General features: G+C 37.1%; 1 protein-coding gene across 1 annotated transcript in view; it reads left to right on the forward strand.

The window, feature by feature from the left end:
• Window positions 1–21,925, forward strand: part of LOC129204078 (uncharacterized) — a 188,900-nt gene that overhangs the window by 31,806 nt on the left and 135,169 nt on the right. Inside the window, exon 2 of the mRNA XM_054819365.1 lies at window positions 18,051–18,228. Within this exon, the coding sequence (XP_054675340.1) occupies window positions 18,051–18,228 (178 nt within the window). The remainder of the gene's footprint in view (window positions 1–18,050; window positions 18,229–21,925) is intronic.

Genomic DNA, 21,925 nt, shown 5'->3' on the forward strand with positions numbered 1-21,925 from the left:
TGGATGTTATCATTATAAAAAATCAGCTGCTATAGTTCGCTGATAGTCAGGGCTTTGACAATAAACATTAATTATCTGAGGTTCTTTGACTATGGCGCCGACAAGCATTCTTCAACATACAAAGTAAGTGTGTTTGCTGGCTACCAAACTCTTATAAATGGAAATGGGTATAACTGACATTTGGGCATCTATAGACTTGAGCCACCCCTTTCAACATAAAAGGTAGGATTTAATAACTAAAATATAGGTACCTAGTGCTATTGGAAATGTCCTACCACATTTAATCTAGCCTCCAGCCGTTGCTGCAGAAGGACTCCGATTTCCTCTGGTCTCATGTCTGTCAGCCCCAGGTCTTAGATATCCTAGGTGTCTGAAATGTCACTGGCTATGTTTTGAGCCACTGAGTCATAGTTCTGTATTCAAGATACACATTTTTGATCTAATTTGTACAGATTTTGGTCTGGGAGTGATCCTTTCGCAGAATACCCTTCAAGGCTTAAATTATTTGGACCTCAGAGATCTCCTGAATTAGGAAGATTTTTTTATTAGGGATTTTTCTTTTTAGTAGCCCCTGGTAAATTTTTGTTTCCCCATGAATATTTTGATCATTTTTTTGAGTGAAAATTAACATCCATGATTCTGTGGCCAGAGGTGTACTTGAATGACATATTTGAAGGATTATCTTCTTTTTGTTTGTTTCAAATCTTCTGTTAGCTGTTTTTCTTTATTGTTTCCTACTGCTTATTGGAACAGACAGTAAAAAATACTTTCCTGTTCACCTTCTTACTGCCACTTCTAATATATGGACTTTGGTACGTCTCCATCTGTATTCTAGGCTAAAGAATCCTCGTCATTCTTTGTACAGAAATTGTGTCAACTTTGATCCGTTCTTTGTCCTTTTCTGTATCTTTCCAATTATATTCTTTTTGGGGTAAGAAGGACCACCAGAATTATACACAGTATTCAGACTGGAGCTGTGCTATTAATTTATTCTGTGGAATTATGTTTTTTATATTCCTTTCATAGTTATCTGCATTTTTCTCTTTGCTTTTTTTTGACTATTATTAAACATATTCCTGGTATTTTCAGGGAGTGATATTATAACTCCAAGGTGTTACTATTGAGTTATAATACTTCAGAGTCTATCACTGTGTATGTAAAGCCCGAATTATTCTTCTTTTGGTCTATCAATTTCTATCTGTCTATGCTGAATTTTTCTCTGCCTCTTAATTGCCTAGTCACACAGTATCATGATATTTGAAACAACCATTAGCTTCACCATCAAAGTGAGCAAACTTTGTAATCTTTCAGCCCTCTTTCTGATAATTTATGAATCTCTTGAACAGCATAGGTCGCAATAGAGATCCCAGTGAGACTCTATAGTTTTCACAGTGAAAACTGACAACATATTCCTACACAGCTGGTTCCAGAAGGCTCTGCAACAGACCCACAGCTGGCCAAAGCTGAGCCCCTCAGCCAGGCCACTTAAGAAAGGGCAGAAAATAGCAGACAGAGAGAGGAGAAGGGAGCAAAAAGAGTGAGAGAAACAGCAGAGGCAAGATCAAGGTCAGAGGAAGAGGAGAAGATGCTCCAGGTGCTGGAGTAGATATTCCCTGCAGTTCATGGAGGACCCACACCAGAGATGATTTTCCTGACAGGAACTACAGGTTGTGGAGAGCCCACACTAAAGCGGAGAAAAAGTGTGAGAAAAAAGTAGCGGTAGAGAGGAACTGCTGTGTACTGACTGTAACACCCCCATCCTCCTCTGCGCTGCTCAGGAATGCAGAGAAGTCTGGAGGGCATGAGTGAAGCCGAGCCTGAGAATGCGGGGAGGAAAGGTGTTTAATGTTTGTCTTTTTGTTTCCCACTACCTGAATTAGTAATTACATTTTTATTTCTATGAACAATAAATTAAGTTCATTTCCCCCCCCAAGATGAGTCTGTTTGCCTGCAACACTCATTAGTAAGCAATCTTCCTGTCTTTATCTCAACCCACGTGCTTTCTCATTCCTGGGTTATCTCCCTGTTTTCACCCCAGTCCTGCTGAGGAGGGAGAGTGAGTGACTCTCTGGGTGGGATTTTGGCTGTTAGCCAAGGTTAACCTACCTCACTACCTTTGCTTTCACCTTATTACTCATTATTAATACATGCAGGTAATTTTCTGAATGGAATTGCCTAGCAATTTAATTTTTTTTTTGTTTTTTAAAAGCAGTTCTGATAAGTGACCTTGTTGAATGCAGACTGGAAATTTTAAAAAAGAACCCTCTGGCCTATATACACATACTCCTTTAGAAAAAGTTAATACATTTGTAAGGCACGAGTTTCTGTAAAAAAAGTTCTTATCTATTATGTCATAGTTATTAATTTGTCCACTGGTTCTATTTTTTTAGAATAGAGGTTTCATAACATGCTTAGTTGTGTTATTCTTTAATAATTTAGAAGCTTTTGGCAAATATCAATTAGTAGATAGGAAGTTTTTACTTTCTGTCTTGATTGTTCGGGGTTTTTTGTTCTAGAACTTCTTTCAGAACTTTGAAGTGTTGGAAATTTTGAATTTGAGATAGAGCCTTTGAAATATTGAATGTAAAGAAAAATTGTGGTAAGCAAAACTCTTCAAGCTCTTCAACAGTGATTATGGATCTGAAAATTAATTTGGGGTTTTTTTGCAGTCTTTTGAGTGTTCCTTAATTCCTACAAGCTCTGTGTCATGCTCCCTGCTCCTCATCTAGTTGAAAAGACATTTGTTATTAGATTTTCTGCCTTTTGCAAGTTAGTCTTCAAACTTTCGGTCTTTCTTACTGTATTTTTGCACAAATGATCAGAATTTATGATTTTTTCCTATTTTACTCATGTGAATACAACTTCTTTTTGTGAAAGATAACTTCCTGTATTATTCAGTTGGTCTCTCTGACTGTGCTGTAGTAGTCAGAAGTTTTTCTTGGTGTTTTTGGTCCTTTTGATGGTGGTATTCATTTGCTCTGACAGTTAAATACAAGGCCTTTAGTTTCCTTAATGACTGCATGTATTCTACCCTTTTTGATGTCTTGTTTCGTTTCTTTTCCATAAAACTAATTTTTATACAGTTTACTGTTTTGAAATTAGTAACTTTTTGTTTGTTTGTTTCTGCAAAGCTGTTAAAACTAAATATATGATGGTTGCTGTCATAGCGTAGCTCCTGGAAAGTAATGCTGTGAACTACATCCTTTGCACTGTCATCGTCAGGAGAAGAATTACTTCTCCTTTTGGAGGTTTTGCCACTAGATGCTCTAATCATTTACAGGAACTAAAAATTAAGTGTTATAATCATGCACTAATGTGACAGCCAGTTATCTACTGGAGATCAGAAATGGAGATCATTATTATTTTCTGCCTTTGCATTCTCGGTTAATGTGTGGATTCCTGATTTACATAACTTGTTTATCTGATTTAACTCTAAAACTTCTGTAACTTTTGACGATAAAACTCCACCAACACAATGAGTCTTTCCTATGTAATTTGGTGATAGCGTTCACTGATTTATCTTCTTCCATCAAGTTTCTGATATAGCTATAAAGTACATTTCTTATTTGCATCTAAGTGTTTTAAATCCCTTATTTTTACTTTTCCAGCATTTGTATAGAAACATAGATGTTGTTTCACTTTCATATTCTTCTGTACTCTATTGTGATTGTTCTTCACTTTTTCATTTAAATTTTACTCTTCTATCTCAGATTTTGAGATTTTGTGAAGAAGTAGGGGTTTACACAGAGTTTTTAATGAAACAATCCTTAAAATCTTGGATAGATAATCCCATTCTAGTTCTTTAATTAAAAAAAGCTCACCTAGTATGCAGCTTTCTGGAATGAACGAGTGCCCATCCCTCAGTTTCCTATACCTCTGCAAATATTGGGGCTCCCTAGTTATTCTGTGCTTCACCTAGCTTCTGAGAAACAGTATATAAATGAAGGCAGTCATGCAGCTGTTCTAATGAACACAAAATTTTGTAGGACCCATCAGATATAGGGCACAAAAATGGCCTAAACCCATCTTTTTTCCCCTATTTTCATTTCTGTCCCTCTACTGAGATATTTATAGTTACGGGTAACACAGCAATATCTAGAATATTTTATGTAGTTCCTGCTGTTGCATGATTTATGATGATGTTCATCCCCATCGAGCTCACATTTATGTGCACTGTTCTTTACAATTAACTTGTTTAACAACAATAGCTTGGTTTCTGGGTTAATATAAAAGTATCATCCCTTAATAATGTAAGTAAAAGCTCCTAATTATATATATATTAACATTTTGTCTGACCAAATCAATGTCACTAAGGATCATCATACATGACAGTATTCCAAACATGGCTGCTGGTAGTCCATCAACATTTTTTCCCTTGATTGTCATGTAGTAGAATCCTCTTAAAGTATTATGCATGAAAATTAAACAATATTCCTGATTATCAAAACATAACAGCAAATGACAACATTTTAACAAAAAGCATTGATAGAAATCTAACACTTTCTATACTGTTAGATATATGAAGGTAGGGGTAGGGCGAAGATAAATCACATACTATGATGCTGATAGTGAACACGAGTTAATACCTGTCATCTATGGGAAATAGGCATCAGGTGTGTCATTTAAACAGAAATTTTGCCATTGTACACTCATTACTTCAGAATGCACTGCACTGATACTTCCATGGCAATCATCCCAGGGAATGACATCATGTATGTTCTGGTGTATATGATACGTCCAGTGCCATGTAACGGAGTATGTATGGTGCCAGTGAGATGACAATATTCAGAAGAAAAGTTTATGTATACAGTCATAACAACAAAGTGGTTTAGCAGGGGAAATCTAGTCTAAATAGGCAACTGTTTTTATAAAATCCTGTGCAATGTGGTCTATGACAGTCTTCATTTTATACATTATTCTAGGTGGTACATACTGTTTTGTAGTTAAAAGTAGAAATGTGATTGTACTGTCACTGAGATACGATTTAATTTTGTTGTTGTTGCTGTATGGTACTGTAGTGCAGGAATACTGTATGACCTTAGAAGGAAGAGTGACTGCATTACTTCTTAGAAGAAAATATTACTAAAGTAATTATATTTAAGCATCTTTCTCTTATCTTTTCTTTCAGTTAAAACCAGAGACTTAAACTATTAGTTGACAAGTTCAATTATACCATCCTCAGACTGTGTCTCCATGAAACATAAATACAGTTTTATTTGACGTAACATAACGTACAGACTGCCTGTTTCTTTAAAGCTTGTTCCCTTTCTGTGCATCTGTTGTTTGGGCTATAACACAGTAAGCATTAGAAAAATGCCCAGTATATCTCTTCAATTTTTTTTTTTAAGAGAAACAAGAGTCTGTGAAAGTTAAAAGTATTGCAAAGTGAGTGTAAACATTTATTTAACAGCAGCATTATTGCTATCTTTCTCACAGTGACTTTGAAATATATACATCTAAATTTATATGCACCAATCAATAACACAGTACAGACAGGGTAAAAAACCCATATTTTCACTCTGAAAGACTCCCCTCATTATATTATAATGTCTTTAAAGTAAGTCACATGTTAGATCTAAACTACTTGACAGGTAGCCATTTTAAAGACATTTATGAATATAATCAATGTAATTCTCGATAGTTATATTTCTAATAACCAATTTGCTGACTTCATGTTCTTGTCAAGATAATTTATACATATACACCATATGTTCTGTGAAATTTTTCTTTGCCCAGGTGAGCATTTAATCTTCCTTTCTCCCTAAAGGAATTATCCACATCCCTGAAATCAGAGGATCCTCCACTTATTTTTCCCTTCTGTCAGACCTTCCAGCCTTAAGACCTGAAGTCGTAATGATCATCTTTTCAGCAGAGGGCAGCATATGGCATTCTCAGAGTCCATCAATTCCACTGTTTAATTGGCTGTAGAAATCACTGTTGAGCTAAAGGTGATTTTGAAGCACTTCCAACTCTTCTTGACTCTTAGGCAAGATTCAGATTTTGGTATCCTTTCTCTCTGTATAGAATATTTCTCAGGGGGATGATCTGTAGTAATGTCTCTATTAAATAAAATGAAAGTTGGTTTTCCTTTTTTTTATTGTTACAAGAAAGTAATACTTCTCTGGTTGGCCTTCTTACTAATGATAGCAAAGTTTGTAGAAAAGATTACTTTGCTCCAATAAATTGAATAGATGCTAAAAAGTTGCATATCAGATAGTTTTTCTTTTTTGTAATCTTAGGCCTTTGTCTTCATAATAATGGTAAACCTATTAGGGGAGGAAAGGCTTGGCACACCATTTGTGATTGGGTATCAGACAGCCTAACACTCTGAGCTACTAATTCTGTTTTACAATCATTTCAAAAAAAGAAACAGTTTATTTTGTAACACTTTTTTCCTTGCATTTTCTACAGAAAGAAGAATGACTTTACATCCGTGTTTTATTATTCACTTTCTTGTTTGTTTTTTTTTAATACCTTGTAGTTAATTTTCTAAATTATAGACAAATTTTACAGTTCATGCCCTAAGTAATCACCTAATATCCTGCAGAAGCTTCAGGATGATCCTCACCATTCTGATTTTTTTACAATCATGTTTTCAAGTATTCTGTATATTGAAATATTGTTTATTGATCAGACCAGATGCAAATTATGCTTCTAGTGCAATATGTTTAAATATCTTTTGTTTTGATCAACTAGTTAGAACAGGTTCTTTATTAGTCTTACGATATGATTTCATTGCCTTGCTCATTAGATATAAAAAAGGATCTTCCATAGAACGTCCAGTGAGATGATATTCATCATACTGATGGTGGTGCTAACATAAATTTGCTCTTTTTTCTTTCTTTTTTTTTTTTTTAAATAACAGTTAATGATTTCTGGTTTACATAAGTTCAAAAATTCTCAAAATGACAATTGATTCTTTTTGCATGCTGCAGAGGCTTCTCAATAGTCTAAGAAGTCTAACACAATTTTTACAATATCACACAGCCTGTTTTCTGGAAGCTATAGAACCATAGAATAGTTTGGGTTGGAAGGGACCTTTCAAGGTCATCTCGTCCAACCCCTGCCTGCAGTGAGTAGAGACATCTTCAACTAGATCAGGTTGCTCAGAAGCCCATCCAACCTGACCTTGAATGTTGCCAGGGATGGGGCATATAAGCAGAACTGTGTGGGATGATTGATTCTTTTCACCTTGGTGGTGGAATAAAATAAGAGATATAAATGTTTTAAGAGCTGCTCCAGATTTTTTTTCCTTGGTAACTGTGGGGGAATATATTGTTGCATTAGTCTTCTTGAAGTTCTGTTTTGGTGTTAATTGAAGTGTCTGTTGTTTTTCACAGAAGGGAAGAAAATCTGTGGATGTACTATCTTTTATTAAAACTTAATGACAACAAGTGGCTTGGCAGAAACAATAAATGCCCAAAACTCAAATGCAGAAATCATCTAATGCTCTTATGTATTATACTACCATGAGCATTAACATGAAAGAGGTATTTCTGAGTTACTTTAAAAAAAAAGTAGTAATTTGCAACTCTAACTAGTTAAGCTGGCTCTGAGATGTTTGAGTCTTACTATAGGGAAGACTAAAAATCTTTTGACTCTCAAGTAAGGAAAAGATATTCTAGAAATACATGGTTGACATTTAAGCCAAAACCTTGAAAAAGGCTTGGATTAGGTCACAGTGTTTGCAGGGCTGGATAGTTGATCTGATAGCAAGAGGATTTTGCTTTTGCTCTAAGTGCTTAAGTTGTTCATCTTAGACTGGGCATTAAGACTGCTGGGCTTCATGAAAATACACTTTTTGAATATGATGGTTAAGTCTCTCATGAATTTTCTTTCTAGCCCCTTAAAAGCACTTAAAGCATGACTTGGTCATTTAAGTGTTTTCTCGTTGTTAATGTAATCCTTATTTGTACAGTTCCACTACGTCTCCTGTTTATTCTATTTCTTTTTTCATACATATATAAATTTTCATATATATTTTATATATATTAAATGTGTAACATTAATTTGTCTGGATCCCCTTTTTCAATTTTGTTTCTTGTTCTTATATCTTGAAGGAGCATAGTCAGGGGAGAAGCTGTTCTTTCTCCCCTTTGGTACCCCCAGATATATGTATCCTTTTCATAAGAATTTTTGCAGCCTTATTACTGACTAGCTATGAAGCACACAGAAGTGAGTGTGACAACCTATGTAATTTAGAACACTTAATTTATCTATTATATCATCCATTGAGTGATGGCATAATTTGGGCAATTTTAAGTGTGGGATAACGACCTGGTGAGTGGTTAAACCTCTACAGTATAGCATGTCTGAGATATGGTTTGGCAGCTGGAATTTACTCTCTAAAAAAACCCTGGAAAGTCTCTTCGAGGACTTCAACTTGGAATGCTTCCGTAGCACAAACAGTGTTGTAGTACTTCAGTAAAGAAATCTTGGAGCCTTCAAACTATTGTTTCAACATGTTTGAAGTCATTATGCCTCTGCATACACTGGGGAAATGTTCTCCTAAGCCAAGTGTTTCTAGCCATTCCTCATCATTCCTGATGCTGAGGTTAATATGGATTCTGGAGTCCTTTAGAACAAGCTCAGGAGTTCACTGAAGTTGTGCTGGGTAAAAGATTGGCTCAAGATTTTTTCTGGGTTTTCTCTCAGTTTTGTCAGAGCAGAGAGAAGCAAGTGCTTAATACTAGGTATAGGTTTTCCATTTTTTATAATGGCCCTGTCACCATCACAGTTAAATAATTTTTGGCTATCATTTACGACTGGTTTAAGGTGATTTCACACTGTTCTAGCAGTTGAAAATGGCTTAAGCAGGAGCTCTGCATTAGTTTTGTTTCTGGGAGTGAACACTCTTGGCAATTAAAGAGAACTTTGAAGTAGGATAGGTATACAAGCTGTATTGAATTTTGAATTCTAGCTTGCATAGCTATGTCACATTTGCTTTAATCCAGAACAGCCACTTCATCTGTGACCTCTCAGCCCTGCTGCACAAGGGAAACATACAAAATACCTTCAAAAGATAATTCTGGAACTAAAATTCATAACTCTACTGGGCACTAAAAACCATGGACTCAACAGAGACATTGGTTTTATGGCGCATTATATTTTTTGCCACCCCAGGATAACCTTTCCAAGCTGCACAGACAATAAATTACTTGTGTGTCTCTTTCTCTCTCTCTCTCTCTCTCTCTGTCCCATAGGAGCAAACAAATGTATTGTCTTTCCCTTGCTAATATTTCTCCGCCCCATATTTATGAACTATCTTATCTTTTAGTTAATTGAATTGGCAAGTTTGATTAAATTAAAATCAGAGCAATTGTTCTCAACTTTTGTTTACTTTGGAAGATTGCTAATTCTACTTTTGGTTCCAGAATTTTTATAGTAGTTCAGTCTTTTAATAAGCAGTTTGGCCAGTCCAAACTCCTAGGTTGCTGTGGTTTTGTATTTTTAATATTTTCTATTTATTATTCTCATGTTATTGTGCATGTGGTTTGTAAAAGAAGAGGTCGATCTGACTGTGAAGTGGTGTGTAATTGTCCTGTTGCTTATTTGCCAATAAAAATGGTAGCAACTAAAAGAACAAAACACACTTAGTAGTAGATGTCCTTGTTTTCAAGATTAAGCACTAGCTATGGAATTTGCTAATTTCTGAAGTTTTTGGCTCTCAGTGATGTCCTCTGAAAGTGTGGTAAACTCCAGGCTGTATCAGTAACCGAACTCTGTTCAGTTTCTAGTACAGTTGACAGTGCTTTGATAAAGCTGGAAAATGCTGAAATGCTGACAGTTTCTAAGATAATCCTTTAAAAAGTGGTTGCCAGTACCAATACATTTTGAAAGCAAAAAAACATTGCTCAGAAAAAATGCAATAAAATGATGTGTGCATTATTACATACTCTTCACTTCAGTGATTCTTCAATGAAAAAAACAAAATCAACAGCATACACTGTCTCAGCAGGTCTAAGACATCACAGGAGATGCTTCTGAATACACCCTCATGGTTTGGCGCTTATTCTTAGCTGGGAGAAACAATGCCATAAATTTGGATCTTGCCTCTGTCTCTGGTGTTATAAAACTTCAGTAAAATAAATGAAAGAAAACAAAGAAGGTACAGTATCTGGACTCATGGCATTATGACATGCCATCTGAGTAGACAACAGAAATAGCCTGCGGCATAGATCAACTTTAACTGTGGTCTTGTCACATTTCATAAACCGGAGCAAAACTGGGCTTGGTCAGCATATGATACAAAGTCTGTAAGAAAACTGTTCATAATTCAGAAAGCAGTGCATGCAGTTCAGCTGTTTTGCAGTGTTTCCTCAAAAACTAAAGAATGGCTCGCTACAACTAAAGGGGATCATTTTTTCTCAGTGGAAGATGATACAGGAAGAAAGCCGATTCTTTTCATAAAAAAACCCCAGACCAACAAACAAACACTCTCAGTGTTTCTTATCTTTTTCTTTTCTAGTTAGATTTTGTTGTTTTGTAAAACAGCAGACACTTCTGACAAAAAGTGAAAATTTGCTATGTTTCATATGTAATTGGGTTTTTTTCAACATTTTTGCAAATATTTCTGGTAGTAATCACTGGTTTTTACTATTAAATATGATTGAACCATATTTAGCTTTAATCACCTTAAGAAGGTTAGGCTCACATCTGGCTAATTTTCTGTGTGTGACAGTAAACACCAATATAGTCTGGTTTTAGTGTGTATGGGCCTACCTAGCAAAATTACAAGTCAGAAACATAAGTGTGTATTGTATAATAACTTCACGAAGTTGTAGGATTACTAATTTGTTGTGGGATTTATTATTCACATTTAGAATTTAAATTGAAATCTCTGATGTAACAAATCCAGAACACTCTCAAGACTAGTAATTGTAAAGCATGATGCTCATCTGCTACTGACCCTGTAGAAAGGATTCAGTGTTATTTCAAAATACTCTTTGTTGTGACAAGCACTTAATGATAGAAACACTACTGCCATAGCATTGGTCTTAGTTGGTCTACTGAGTAAAGACCTGTTATAAATCCAGGATCAATCATCTACCCTTTTGATTAAAACAGAAACTGTATATTTATTTATGTTTTTATTTGATCTTAATTATATCACATGTTACTACAAGTAAGCTGTTGTGGTTTAACCCCAGCCAGCAACTAAGCCCCACATAGCCGCTCGCTCACCCCCCGCCAGTGGGATGAGGGAGAGAATTGGAAGAGTAAAAGTGAGAAAACTCGTGGGTTGAGATAAAGACAGATTAATAGGTTAAGCAAAAGCTGCTCACACAAGCAAAGCGAAACAAGGAATTCATTCACCGCTTCCCATGGGCAGGCAGGTGTTCAGCCATCTCCAGGAAAGCAGGGCTCCATCATGCCTAACGGTTACTTGGGGAGACAAATGCCATCACTCCGAATTTCTCCCCCTCTTCCTTCTTCTTCCCCCAGCTTTATATGCTGAGCATGGCGTCATATGGTATGGAATATCCCTTTGGTCAGCTGGGGTCAGCTGTCCCGGCTGTGTCCCCTCCCAACTTCTTGTGCGCCCCCAGCCTCCTTGCTGGTGGGGTGGTGTGAGAAGCAGCAAAGGCCTTGGCTCTGTGTAAGCACTGCTCAGCAGTAACGAAAACATCTCTGTGTTATCAACACTGTTTCCAGCACAAATCCAAACCATAGCCCCATACTAGCTACTATGAAGAAAATTAACTTTATCACTGCCGAAACCAGGACATAAGCCTATTCTGTTCTTGCATATGTGTAGTTCAGAAAATTTGTAGGTTTTCATTCATTTTGGGGAATATCAGTTGCACAATACTACTGTATTTGTCACACCAAGAGGAAAAACTTAAATCCATCCTTTCCTTCCCCCCAGTAGAAATTAATAATATTATGAATCTTCTTTCTTGGTAGGTTAGGTGAAATCCTACATTCTGAAATTAAATTGCTTTTCAGTGTATATAAGTAAAATTTAATCTTTGCTGTTGAAACCAAAGCATTTTCTTCAAAATTTGTTGCTGAAGATGGGGTTGGAATCCTTACATCCACAGCAGAGAACACTGCTGTTTGAAGGAACACACACTCTCCAAAGTACCAGGTTTTAACTATCCCTGTGACTCAGTAGGTGGAATGAAGACACTTCATTCTTTTGTATTTTCCAGTTGAAGTTAAACAGAAAGTTTTGGAAGTTAGGACTTGGTTTCAGGCTGTGGAGAAGAGCGAGTCCAAATGTCCAAGAGTCTTCTCGTTTGTTCTTTACAGCCTGGTTAAGTTTTCCTTGTTGCTTGTTCTTTCTCCTGCTTTCTTCTTTCAGAGCTAATATCCTTGCCCCAGGTCTCTGCCCATATAATATCGGTTGCACACTGGTGGTTCCTCGCTGCATTTGTTTCTCTGCCGTCAGCTGCTCCTCAGCACTCCGTATTTCTTTCAGTTCTCCTCTTCTCTAATCTGTCCCTCCCTAAATCTCTCAGATTTCTTCATCTAATGTTGGACCTTTCCAGACTCACTATCATTCCTGACTTTTTTCTAGTTCTGTTTAACCAATTGTACTTCAAGTCACTTGAACCACATAACTCCATGTCAATGGAGGTCCCAGTGAGTCCAGGCCTGCAAATAATTTCTTTATTTCAGTCTCTCACTCAGTCTCTGGTATTGTGGTTCTTTTGTACCCTCCTTTGCTTTCAGGCAGTAGTTCTACTGCCCTGGCACTCAGTTCTCAGTCCTAGTCATCCTAATCAGTCAACCCAAGGCCTCTAACATAAAACGCCAGTTTTGCTCATGCCCAACAACAGCCATTCTCCCATTCTACTGCCACACAGATCCTCCTCTGTCCAATTTACCTCCGTTAGTACTGCCTTTGGAGAGTATAGTCTCTTTGTTCTCCCAATATATGGATTGGAACATAGGGAAAAACTGCATCATGGGAGAAATATAGGATCAATTGTGAGATGGGGATTACTTTGTGCAGGTAGAATCTTTCATGATTTCAATTTTCAACTGTTACATACCTCTCCTGGCCTTGTTGTGATTGCAGTGTTCAAAGCCTTATTATCTTGTCCAAGTTTGGGTAAATTTTGATCTCATGCTGAATTTAGGTCCCTATTCCACATTATGGGGTGAGACCCAAAGGTTTCCATGAAGAAATAGATGGATTTTTTGTAAAGGTAAAATAATGTATTTTCCCCACCCAGTTTGTTTTCAGGAGCTAATAATTGGGGTGCAACTACACTTATTCATAGAATCATAGAATGGTTTGGGTTGGAAGGGACCTCAAAGATCATCTAGTTCCAAGCCCCCTGCTGCGGGCAGGGACACCCTCCACTAGACCAGATTGCCCAAAGCCTCATCCAACCTGGCCTTAAACACTTCCAGGGATGGGGCATCCACAACTTCTCTGGGCAACCTGTTCCAGTGCCTCACCACCCTCACAGTAAAGAATTTCTTTCTAACATCTAATCTAAATCGACCCTCCTTCAGCTTATACCATTACCCCTTGTCCTGTCACTACACTCCCTGATAAACAGTCCCTCACCAGCTTTCCTGTAGGCTCCCTTCAGGTACTGGAAGGCTGCAATTAGATCTCCCCAGAGCCTTCTTTTCTCCAGGCTGAACAACTCCAACTCTCTCAGCCTGTCTTCATGGGAGAGGTGCTCCAGCTGTCTGATCAACTTCATGGCCCTCCTCTGGACTCACTCCAACAGCTCCATGTCTTTCTTGTACTGAGCCCCCCAGAGCTGAACGCAGTACTCCAAGTGGGGTCTCACGAGAGCAGAGTAGAGGGGCAGGGTCACCTCCCTCGACCTGCTGGTCACGCCTCTTTTGATGCAGCCCAGGACATGGTTGGCTTTCTGGGCTGCAAGTGCACACTGCCGGCTCATGTGGAGCTTCTCATCAATCAGTACCCCCAAGTCCTTCTCCTCAGGGCTGCTTTCAGTCCATTCCTCGCCCACCCTATAGTCGTGCTTGGGATTGCGCCCACCGACGTGCAGGACCTTGCACTTGGCCTTGTTGAACTTCATGCGGTTTGCACGGGCCCACCTCTCCAGCCTGTCAAGGTCCCTCTGGATGGCATCCCTTCCCTCCAGCGTGTCGACCCCACCGCACAGCTTGGTGTCGTCGGCAAACTTGCTGAGGGTGCACTCGATCCCACTGTCCATGTCACAGACAAAGATGTTGAACAGTGCCGGTCCCAGTACCAACCCCTGAGGAACACCACTCGTCACTGTTCTCCGCTTGGACATTGAGCCGTTGACCACAACTCTTTGAGTGCAACCATCCAGCCAATTCCTTATCCACTGAGTGGTCCATCCATCAAATCCATGTCTCTCCAATTTAGAGACAAGGATCTCGTGTGGGACAGTGTCAAATGCCTTGCACAATTCCAGGTAGATGATGTCAGTTGCTCTTCCCTTATATACCAACAGTGTAACCCCATCATAGAAGGCCACCAAGTTTATCAGGCACGATTTGCCCTTAGTGAAGCCATGTTGGCTGTCACCAATCACCTCCTTATTTTCCGTGTGCCTGAGCATAGTTTCCAGGAGGGTCTGCTCCATGATCTTGCCAGGCACAGAGGTGAGACTGACCGGCCTGTAATTCCCTGGGTCTTCCTTTTTACCCTTCTTAAAAATGGGCATTATGTTTCCCCTTTTCCAGTCAGTGGGAACTTCACCGGACTGCCAGGACTTCTCAAATATGATGGCGAGTGGCCTGGCCACTTCATCCGCCAGTTGCCTCAAGACCCACGGATGCATCTTAACAGGTCGCAGGGACCCTGGTATTCCTCCTAGGCTACCTGCCCTTGCTTCCACCCTCTGCAGGCTTCCTTTTTTTTTTGACTTTGCCCAGGAGCTCCTTGTTCATCCATGGGGGCCTCTTGGTGTTTTTGCCTGACTTCCTCTTTGCTGGGATGCACTTGGTTTGATTTGTTTCAGCATCATGATTGTGAAGGTGTCCAATTATTACTTGTACCTATGAAATATTCTTTAAATTGTTGACTTTACTTTTGAAGGTGTGTTTGAGTGGGTTTACCAACTCCACTTTCTAGGATGGAGTTGTAATTTCTTGGAGAGCAAGAATCCAGTCAGTTGGTATTTTTGTGGAAAGGAAAATTATTAAATGTATAACTTTTCTGTGAAAGTATACATTTGCAGGATTACCATCTGTTTTCAGAAAGAGACATCTAAAATTTTACCAATTGTAGAGGGATTTTTCTCCAGTTTGTCAATCAAGTGTTTTTCTAAGTATCATCTTGATGTCACATATGGCAAATTTTATATTGGTGGTTGAAACTTCCTAATGTATATATGAATAGAAGAGGCTTTCAGTGATTATTGCTTTTTATATTGTTTCCCATTTAATCTCCCAGCATTTTGTTTTCCAGTTCTAGTAACAGTTAGCATAAGCCAGTATATAAGAAATGTGTCTCAGACATGTTTGCATTGTATTGTCTATAGAATTTTTTTCTGTATTTTATTTCTTTTCTCCCCCCCCCCCCCCCCCCCCCGAAAATTCATTGGTAGTCAAAAAATTAATCTGCAGAATGACTCCATTCAGGTCAGGTCAAATTTGCCAAACCTATCAGCTTGAAAAAATGAATAAGTTCTGCAGATCTCTATTTTAGTACTAGAAAAATAGTTTTATTTGAAAAGCAGTAAAGTGAATGTCAAGGAATATAGTATCAGAGGAAAGAAGTATCTCCAAAGAACTTTTACCAATACCGCAGTGATGTCAGTCCCTTACTGAAAAATATGGTGCTCTTCCCTTACATCTCTCTGCAGGGGTTTGAACCTGTATTTTGTTTTCCTAAAAGAATGCTCTGATAATCTCAGGCATTCTAGGTGGACTGATTTAGATCTTTTGTTCTGGAAATGTTTTATTCTGCGTTAGTTATTCAGAATGGATCTATATTATAAATTTGTGCTTTTTTAAAAAAAAAATTCTCTCTGCAGCACCAATTCCTCTGTACACTCCTCAGCCTTTGGCTTACTCTAAATATGGGCCAACTACATTGCCCTAAGCTGGCTGCAGATATCAAAATGGCTCTAAACTGCATTAGAATTGATAGGAAAAGACCTTGGTTGAAATCCATTCTGAATTGTGTTTAGAGTAGACTGAGCTGTAATGTCTTTTTTTTTTTTTTTTTCTGATGCAATCACCATATAAGTAAATAGCCCATACAAAGTAGACCAGCATTAGCAGAAGAAACACCAAGCCAAATAACCTTTAGCCTCATGCATTGTCCTGGACAATACTTGATGAAATTTTCATCTTCTTACAGGTAGGAGCTGAAACTTAATCTTCCATAATCTTCATGGCTTCCTTTCCATTGATTACTGGGCTTCATTTCATAGGGCTGTAATCTGATTGCTTAGCTAGACATCAGAAATAAACTGCAGTTCCCACTACCTCAATCCTTGGTGTTCCAAAGAACACCCTGTGGAAAACCAGTAGTGTCCTGACTACCTATTTAACTAAGATTTGAAAAGGAACTTTAGAAATGTAGACTTCGTTTTTCTGGCTAAAAACATCTCCCACCTCTGCGAGGGTCTGTCTGTGCTTCAGATAGCAATCAGAATCCTGAAACCCTCCTAACGTAATTAGTAGGGATTCCATGTGATAGGCTTTACTAGGCCTTTTCAGAAGTATCTAGCTGGTAGGATCTCATTCAAGATCTGATTTTTATCTTTAACTGTACAGATACCTTAAGTATATTTTTTCAGTCTGGCAGTGTTTATTAAAGATCATAGGTTTATATTATTGTGGACTGCAAGATATGAGATAAACTGTTTTTTCTTTTGCACCTTAATTTGCACCTAATATTAAAAAGAGCTCCTACTGGGTGTGGGGGTGGAATTCAGTCACTGGCCGCTTTGTGTTAATTCTTGGACTTCCAAGAAGGATGCAATTGAAAGCCATGGCTTAGGAAAGACACATATGTATCTTCAAAGATTGGATTGATTCAGCAGTTTATTTCTACATATTTGTATGGCCCCACTGATAATTTATATCTAACTGCTGTTTTAAAAGACTATTTGAATAATTGCTGCAAACATTGCAAGCATATAAATGAATATGACTGTCTATAACATGCAAAATTATATTGTCCCATCCATTTCAAAATTAATTTTTAAATTCTGTTGTTGTACAGATCTTAACAGGTACCTAAAAGAATGGGAATGTAAATGGAAAAGTTAGTTGGATTTGTACCACTGTTTGCACCTAATAGCACATCTATTTAAAGGTACCCTTGTTTCATCACAGATGAAACACCAGGATGTCACTCAGGATGATTTTGTTACTACTGTCATATTTTTGAAGCCAGGATCTAGTGCCTAGGAGTTAGCATGTACAAAATCAATTTTCAGCCAGGTATGAATATTGCCTAATTAAGATATCTGTAGTACTTCTCATATGTGTAATCTTGACTTTGTTATCTTTCTATCATTCATTTTTCTAGGCAATACATGATTAGATCATGACTCTCTTTTAAACTGTTATATGATAAAATATATTACAGAAGGACTTAGAACAGATATACAGATATTTAGATTAGTGGTTGCTATTAAAATTACTATACATTCAAGTGGTAATCTTCCATTTTGATGTCAAACACTGAAATTTTCAGGAGAATGCCATTTGACCTTCAAGTCTAGTGAACAGCTTGACATTAGCAATCAATGAATAAAACTAGTGAAACTTATATAATAAAACAGGAGTGGATAAAGGAAATAATTACATAACTAAAGCTGCAAAATAGTGTACATTTTTATTTTTGAATTTGTATTAATAAAATCATATAACATAATATCACTTTGCTTTTAGATACTGTCAAACAGCGTAATACTCTTAGCTTCCAAAAATAACATGTTTTGGTTTGCTTTCTTCTTTTTAGTTTAATATTGCTACTAAATAAAAGATTGTAGGATTTTATTTTTTCACCAAAGAAGGGGAAAATAAAATACAGCCACCTCTGGGTAAATTCTTACCGTGAACAACAACAACAAAAGAAGATGCTTACACTTTTATCCCTTGTGGATTTCTTTTTAATATTTCAGAGCAATGAACATATGGCTGTTGCTATCAGCACTGGTGTATTTGCGGCGATGCCTATCAACATCCACCAGAGAGCAGGGCAGCTCCAAAACCCACATCTTTTTTGCTGTGGAAATTGATGGAGACAGCAACACAGCCAGCTTCTTGGCCAAACAACATGGAATGCAGTTCATTTCAAAGGTCAGCGCATATTTAAACTTGCTTCATTACTCCCACCTTTATGCTTGAGATTTTCATTTTTTTAAAATCAGTTTACCTAGAGGTTCCTTTAGAGACAGAAAAATGAAAGTGCTGAATCCTATTTTCATTTGGGGATATCAAGCTTTTTATCAAATTATAGAGGTGGCGTTTCAGAATATTTCATATCTGATCAGAAGGAAAATCCAAAAATAATTTTCTCTTTATTCAGGACTCTTTCAGGCACTGGGACTGTTTTATTTATTACTTAATATTGTGCTCCAGTCAATCATTTTGAATTCAGACAGGAAAATGGAATTTTTATTTTTAAAAGGAAAAAATCCTGAGAAAAAATGCCATTGGAATAAAGCAGATTTTATTATTTAAAAAAATACAAATATGTCTTTTCTTCCTCTGCTAACTGTTTTATTTTCCTTTCACCACAGTGCATTAATATGACAACATGTATTAAACAAAGGATCTTATATAAAATCATTTATTAGTTAATTACAGGCATTTTATTTCAGATCATTTCTATAACATGTATCATTGAGCTTGAGGAATTATGGCCTTGTAACACAATGAAGGAAAAATCTTTTTCTTTCTTTGCACTAGTATCTCAATGCACATATTTTCTGTATGTGCACCATGTATGTGCGTATAAACATGAAGTATCTATTTATATTGCATTTAGCTTTATTTTAACTTTCCATCAGAAGAAGGTTATTCCTGAAGTGCATGTTAGTACTCCGGAACACAGCCCAAACAGAGGAAACACACAAATATCTTTCAGTTACAGTTACAGGTCTATAAAACTGGACATGTATACCAGTGACATAGTGTTAAATTTTCCTGTTGCTTCTAGTTTAGAAACATCTTGCATTGGTTAAAGTAGATCACAAATAAATTCTTAAAACTTTTAATATGTTAATCTGTAGCAGCCTCCATTCATTGACCTGAAAGTTCTTTGCCAATTTTAATGAATTAAGCCTTGAAGTGCTCCTGTTGCTTTTATCTCTACTTTTCAGATGTGAAAAGCAGAGGTAGAGTAAGTAAAACAATTTGTTCAAGATCCACACAGGGAGTCTGTGGCCCGGTGAGAAATGGAAAATACATTTCTAAATTTTCAATTGTGTGCTCTTATCCTAAGAGAGAAAATGTAATCAGCTTATGAAGAAGAGACAGTGCATTGTACATACCTCAACAGCCACTATGGTCTACCCCAGTCGTGAAAAGCACTGAAGGGCCCCAAGGAAAACTGCACCCAGTTTTCTGTTAGAAGAATGATGATGGCACAGCCTTCCCAATGTGTCAGCCTTAGTGTATAAATATTAAAACCACCACAGAGTGTTACAATGAGCGTGTTAATTAAAAAAAACCCAACAAACAACACTGAGGTATTAAGACAGTAAGTATAAAGGGTGACTTCAATCACAGGGTTGCTAAAACAGTTTCCTCAGGTTTTGAGAAGCACAGAGGTATTTTGTACAAGGGGAATAGATGACAGTTTCTGTTGCTATACAATCTGGGCACTATTTATAGCTAGGTTGCTGGAAAAAAATTTGGTAGTATAACAGAGCCAATCACACTGCATTCTTTGGTCTGTAATATTTATCCAGGAAAATACCTTTTTATTACAGTGATTATAAACAAGAAAAAGCAAAAGATGGAGAGAGAAGTGCAGGAGAGATAGGAAGGGTTTTTCTCCTGGCTTCTCTGAATTTCTGGTTTACAACCTGTTGTATAAGCAGCAGATACCTTTCTTAGCATTCTCATTTCAAATATGAAAAAAAAGCTTCTGTGGTATTTAAAGCTTATGGTCTTTAAGCCATGAGGAGCACTGGTAAAGTATTAAAGATTCAAATATGATTAAGCTTAATATTTTTTCAAACTTTTTGTTGTCTTGTAATAAGCTTACAGCATGTACTACGTGATAAGACAAGATGATACTAAAACATTATTTGGAAAAATAAACCTGTAAAGTGTGATAAAACTTGTTGTCACTAAAATTCCTGGGTAGTCAGGAGTATTAGAGTTATGCTCCTATTTTAGGTTCCCATATGACAAAGCATTTGAAACATATATTTAAGTTCAATCCTTTTTCAGAAAAAAAATCATAATCATGTACTTAAGTTCCTTTGAAATAAATGGGATCTAGGCATATGCTTAAGTGCTTTACTGGATAAGGCTGGGCTACTGAATGGGGCTCTTAGTGAAAAAACAGTTTTGTATGAGAAAAGTGACATCAAAGACTGAAAATGCTATCTTTTAAATATGCTACTGTCACCACAGGAAACAGGCTCCTGTAGGAATGGTAATTATGTGTAACTGTGACATCCTTGCTTCAGCATGTTAGTTGCAATTTAGAGTTGCAGTTTAAAGGCATAACTTCCCTTTGGCATAAGTGTACATTTTTACTATGATACAGTGAATAAAGACAGTGAGTTAAGGGTGTTACATTGGAGCGCTTCCTCTCATTAAATGCCGCTGCTTATATTAATATGCAGATACTTGGCAACAAAGTAGGAAAATCATAACTATGAAGAAGGCTACCGATTAGGTATCACACTGGAATGTACTGCTTCAAAGTGCAACTCTTGAATGACATTTAGTGGTTAAAGTCCAAAATGTTAAACTCTTGGCATTAATTGCAATACTATTTCATTTCACATTCTGTACCAGCTAACTTACCAATAGAAGCAGCGTAGGTGAAGTGTTCTTTTAAAACTTACTGTTGTGATTTCTCTTAAAACTACTGACTTAAAGTTTCTGTAGTTAAAATACTCATTAAATACTGTGAAGATAGCCCCAGCATGTAGGAGAGTTTCAACAGTTCTAACCTAACCAAAATATTTTGCAAAGAAATACTTTGGTTCTGAGTGTTGCATTCCTAGGTGATAGCATTGCACTCAATAAAGATTAGAGAGGACAGCAGATATTAAATATAGTTATGTATCAGAGGCATACATTAGAATCAAATGTATGTTAGGATTCTTTCACACAAGTGTATTTTGACTCAGCTCAATTCCTTTATTTTTATCACTATTGTAATGTAGACTGCACACGAGTCTTGTCTCTACTGCAGAAAGAACTTTTTATTGTACTGCTAGGTGGCAGGAATAGAGGATATAGTGCCAGTCACTTCAGTTTCATTCTCTTGTTTCCTTCCCCACTATTTAAGACAGAGGTTGTAGAGAAGATACAGACTTTATTGCATTTCTCTAGTCTCAGAGGGAAGGAGGTGGTAAAAGAGTAAAACTTGAAAAGGGAGTGCATGCACACCAACTGTAGGTCATCAAGAACAGTATCTTTTTTTGACTGTATAATGCCTCATCCTTACCTCAGTGAAGTCAACAGAAGACCTTCCATTGACTTTCAAGGGAGCGTAGAAGAAGAAATGGTCCTATGTAGATGTATCCAGGTAGCAAATATCACTAGTACTTATTCTGTGTGAGACACTCATAGGAAAACAGAGTGAAATAATTGCAGATTTGATCTTAGTCTTCCAACCTTCCAAAGCAGGATTTCTTGTATCCTATTGTACATTTTGTTCCTGTGTAGCAGACGCAAAAACATGAAGAAACACCGGGGAAGCTACGCCTAAAATCAGTTTATGCTCTGTTCATTTAAAGAAGCAAGGCTCTTGCACAAATAGTTTTAACTGACAGCTCTCTTAGCTGAGATTTTAAAGTGAGCACCA

This window comes from Grus americana, chromosome 3, assembly GCF_028858705.1.
Source record: "Grus americana isolate bGruAme1 chromosome 3, bGruAme1.mat, whole genome shotgun sequence".
Classification (NCBI taxonomy): domain Eukaryota; kingdom Metazoa; phylum Chordata; class Aves; order Gruiformes; family Gruidae; genus Grus; species Grus americana.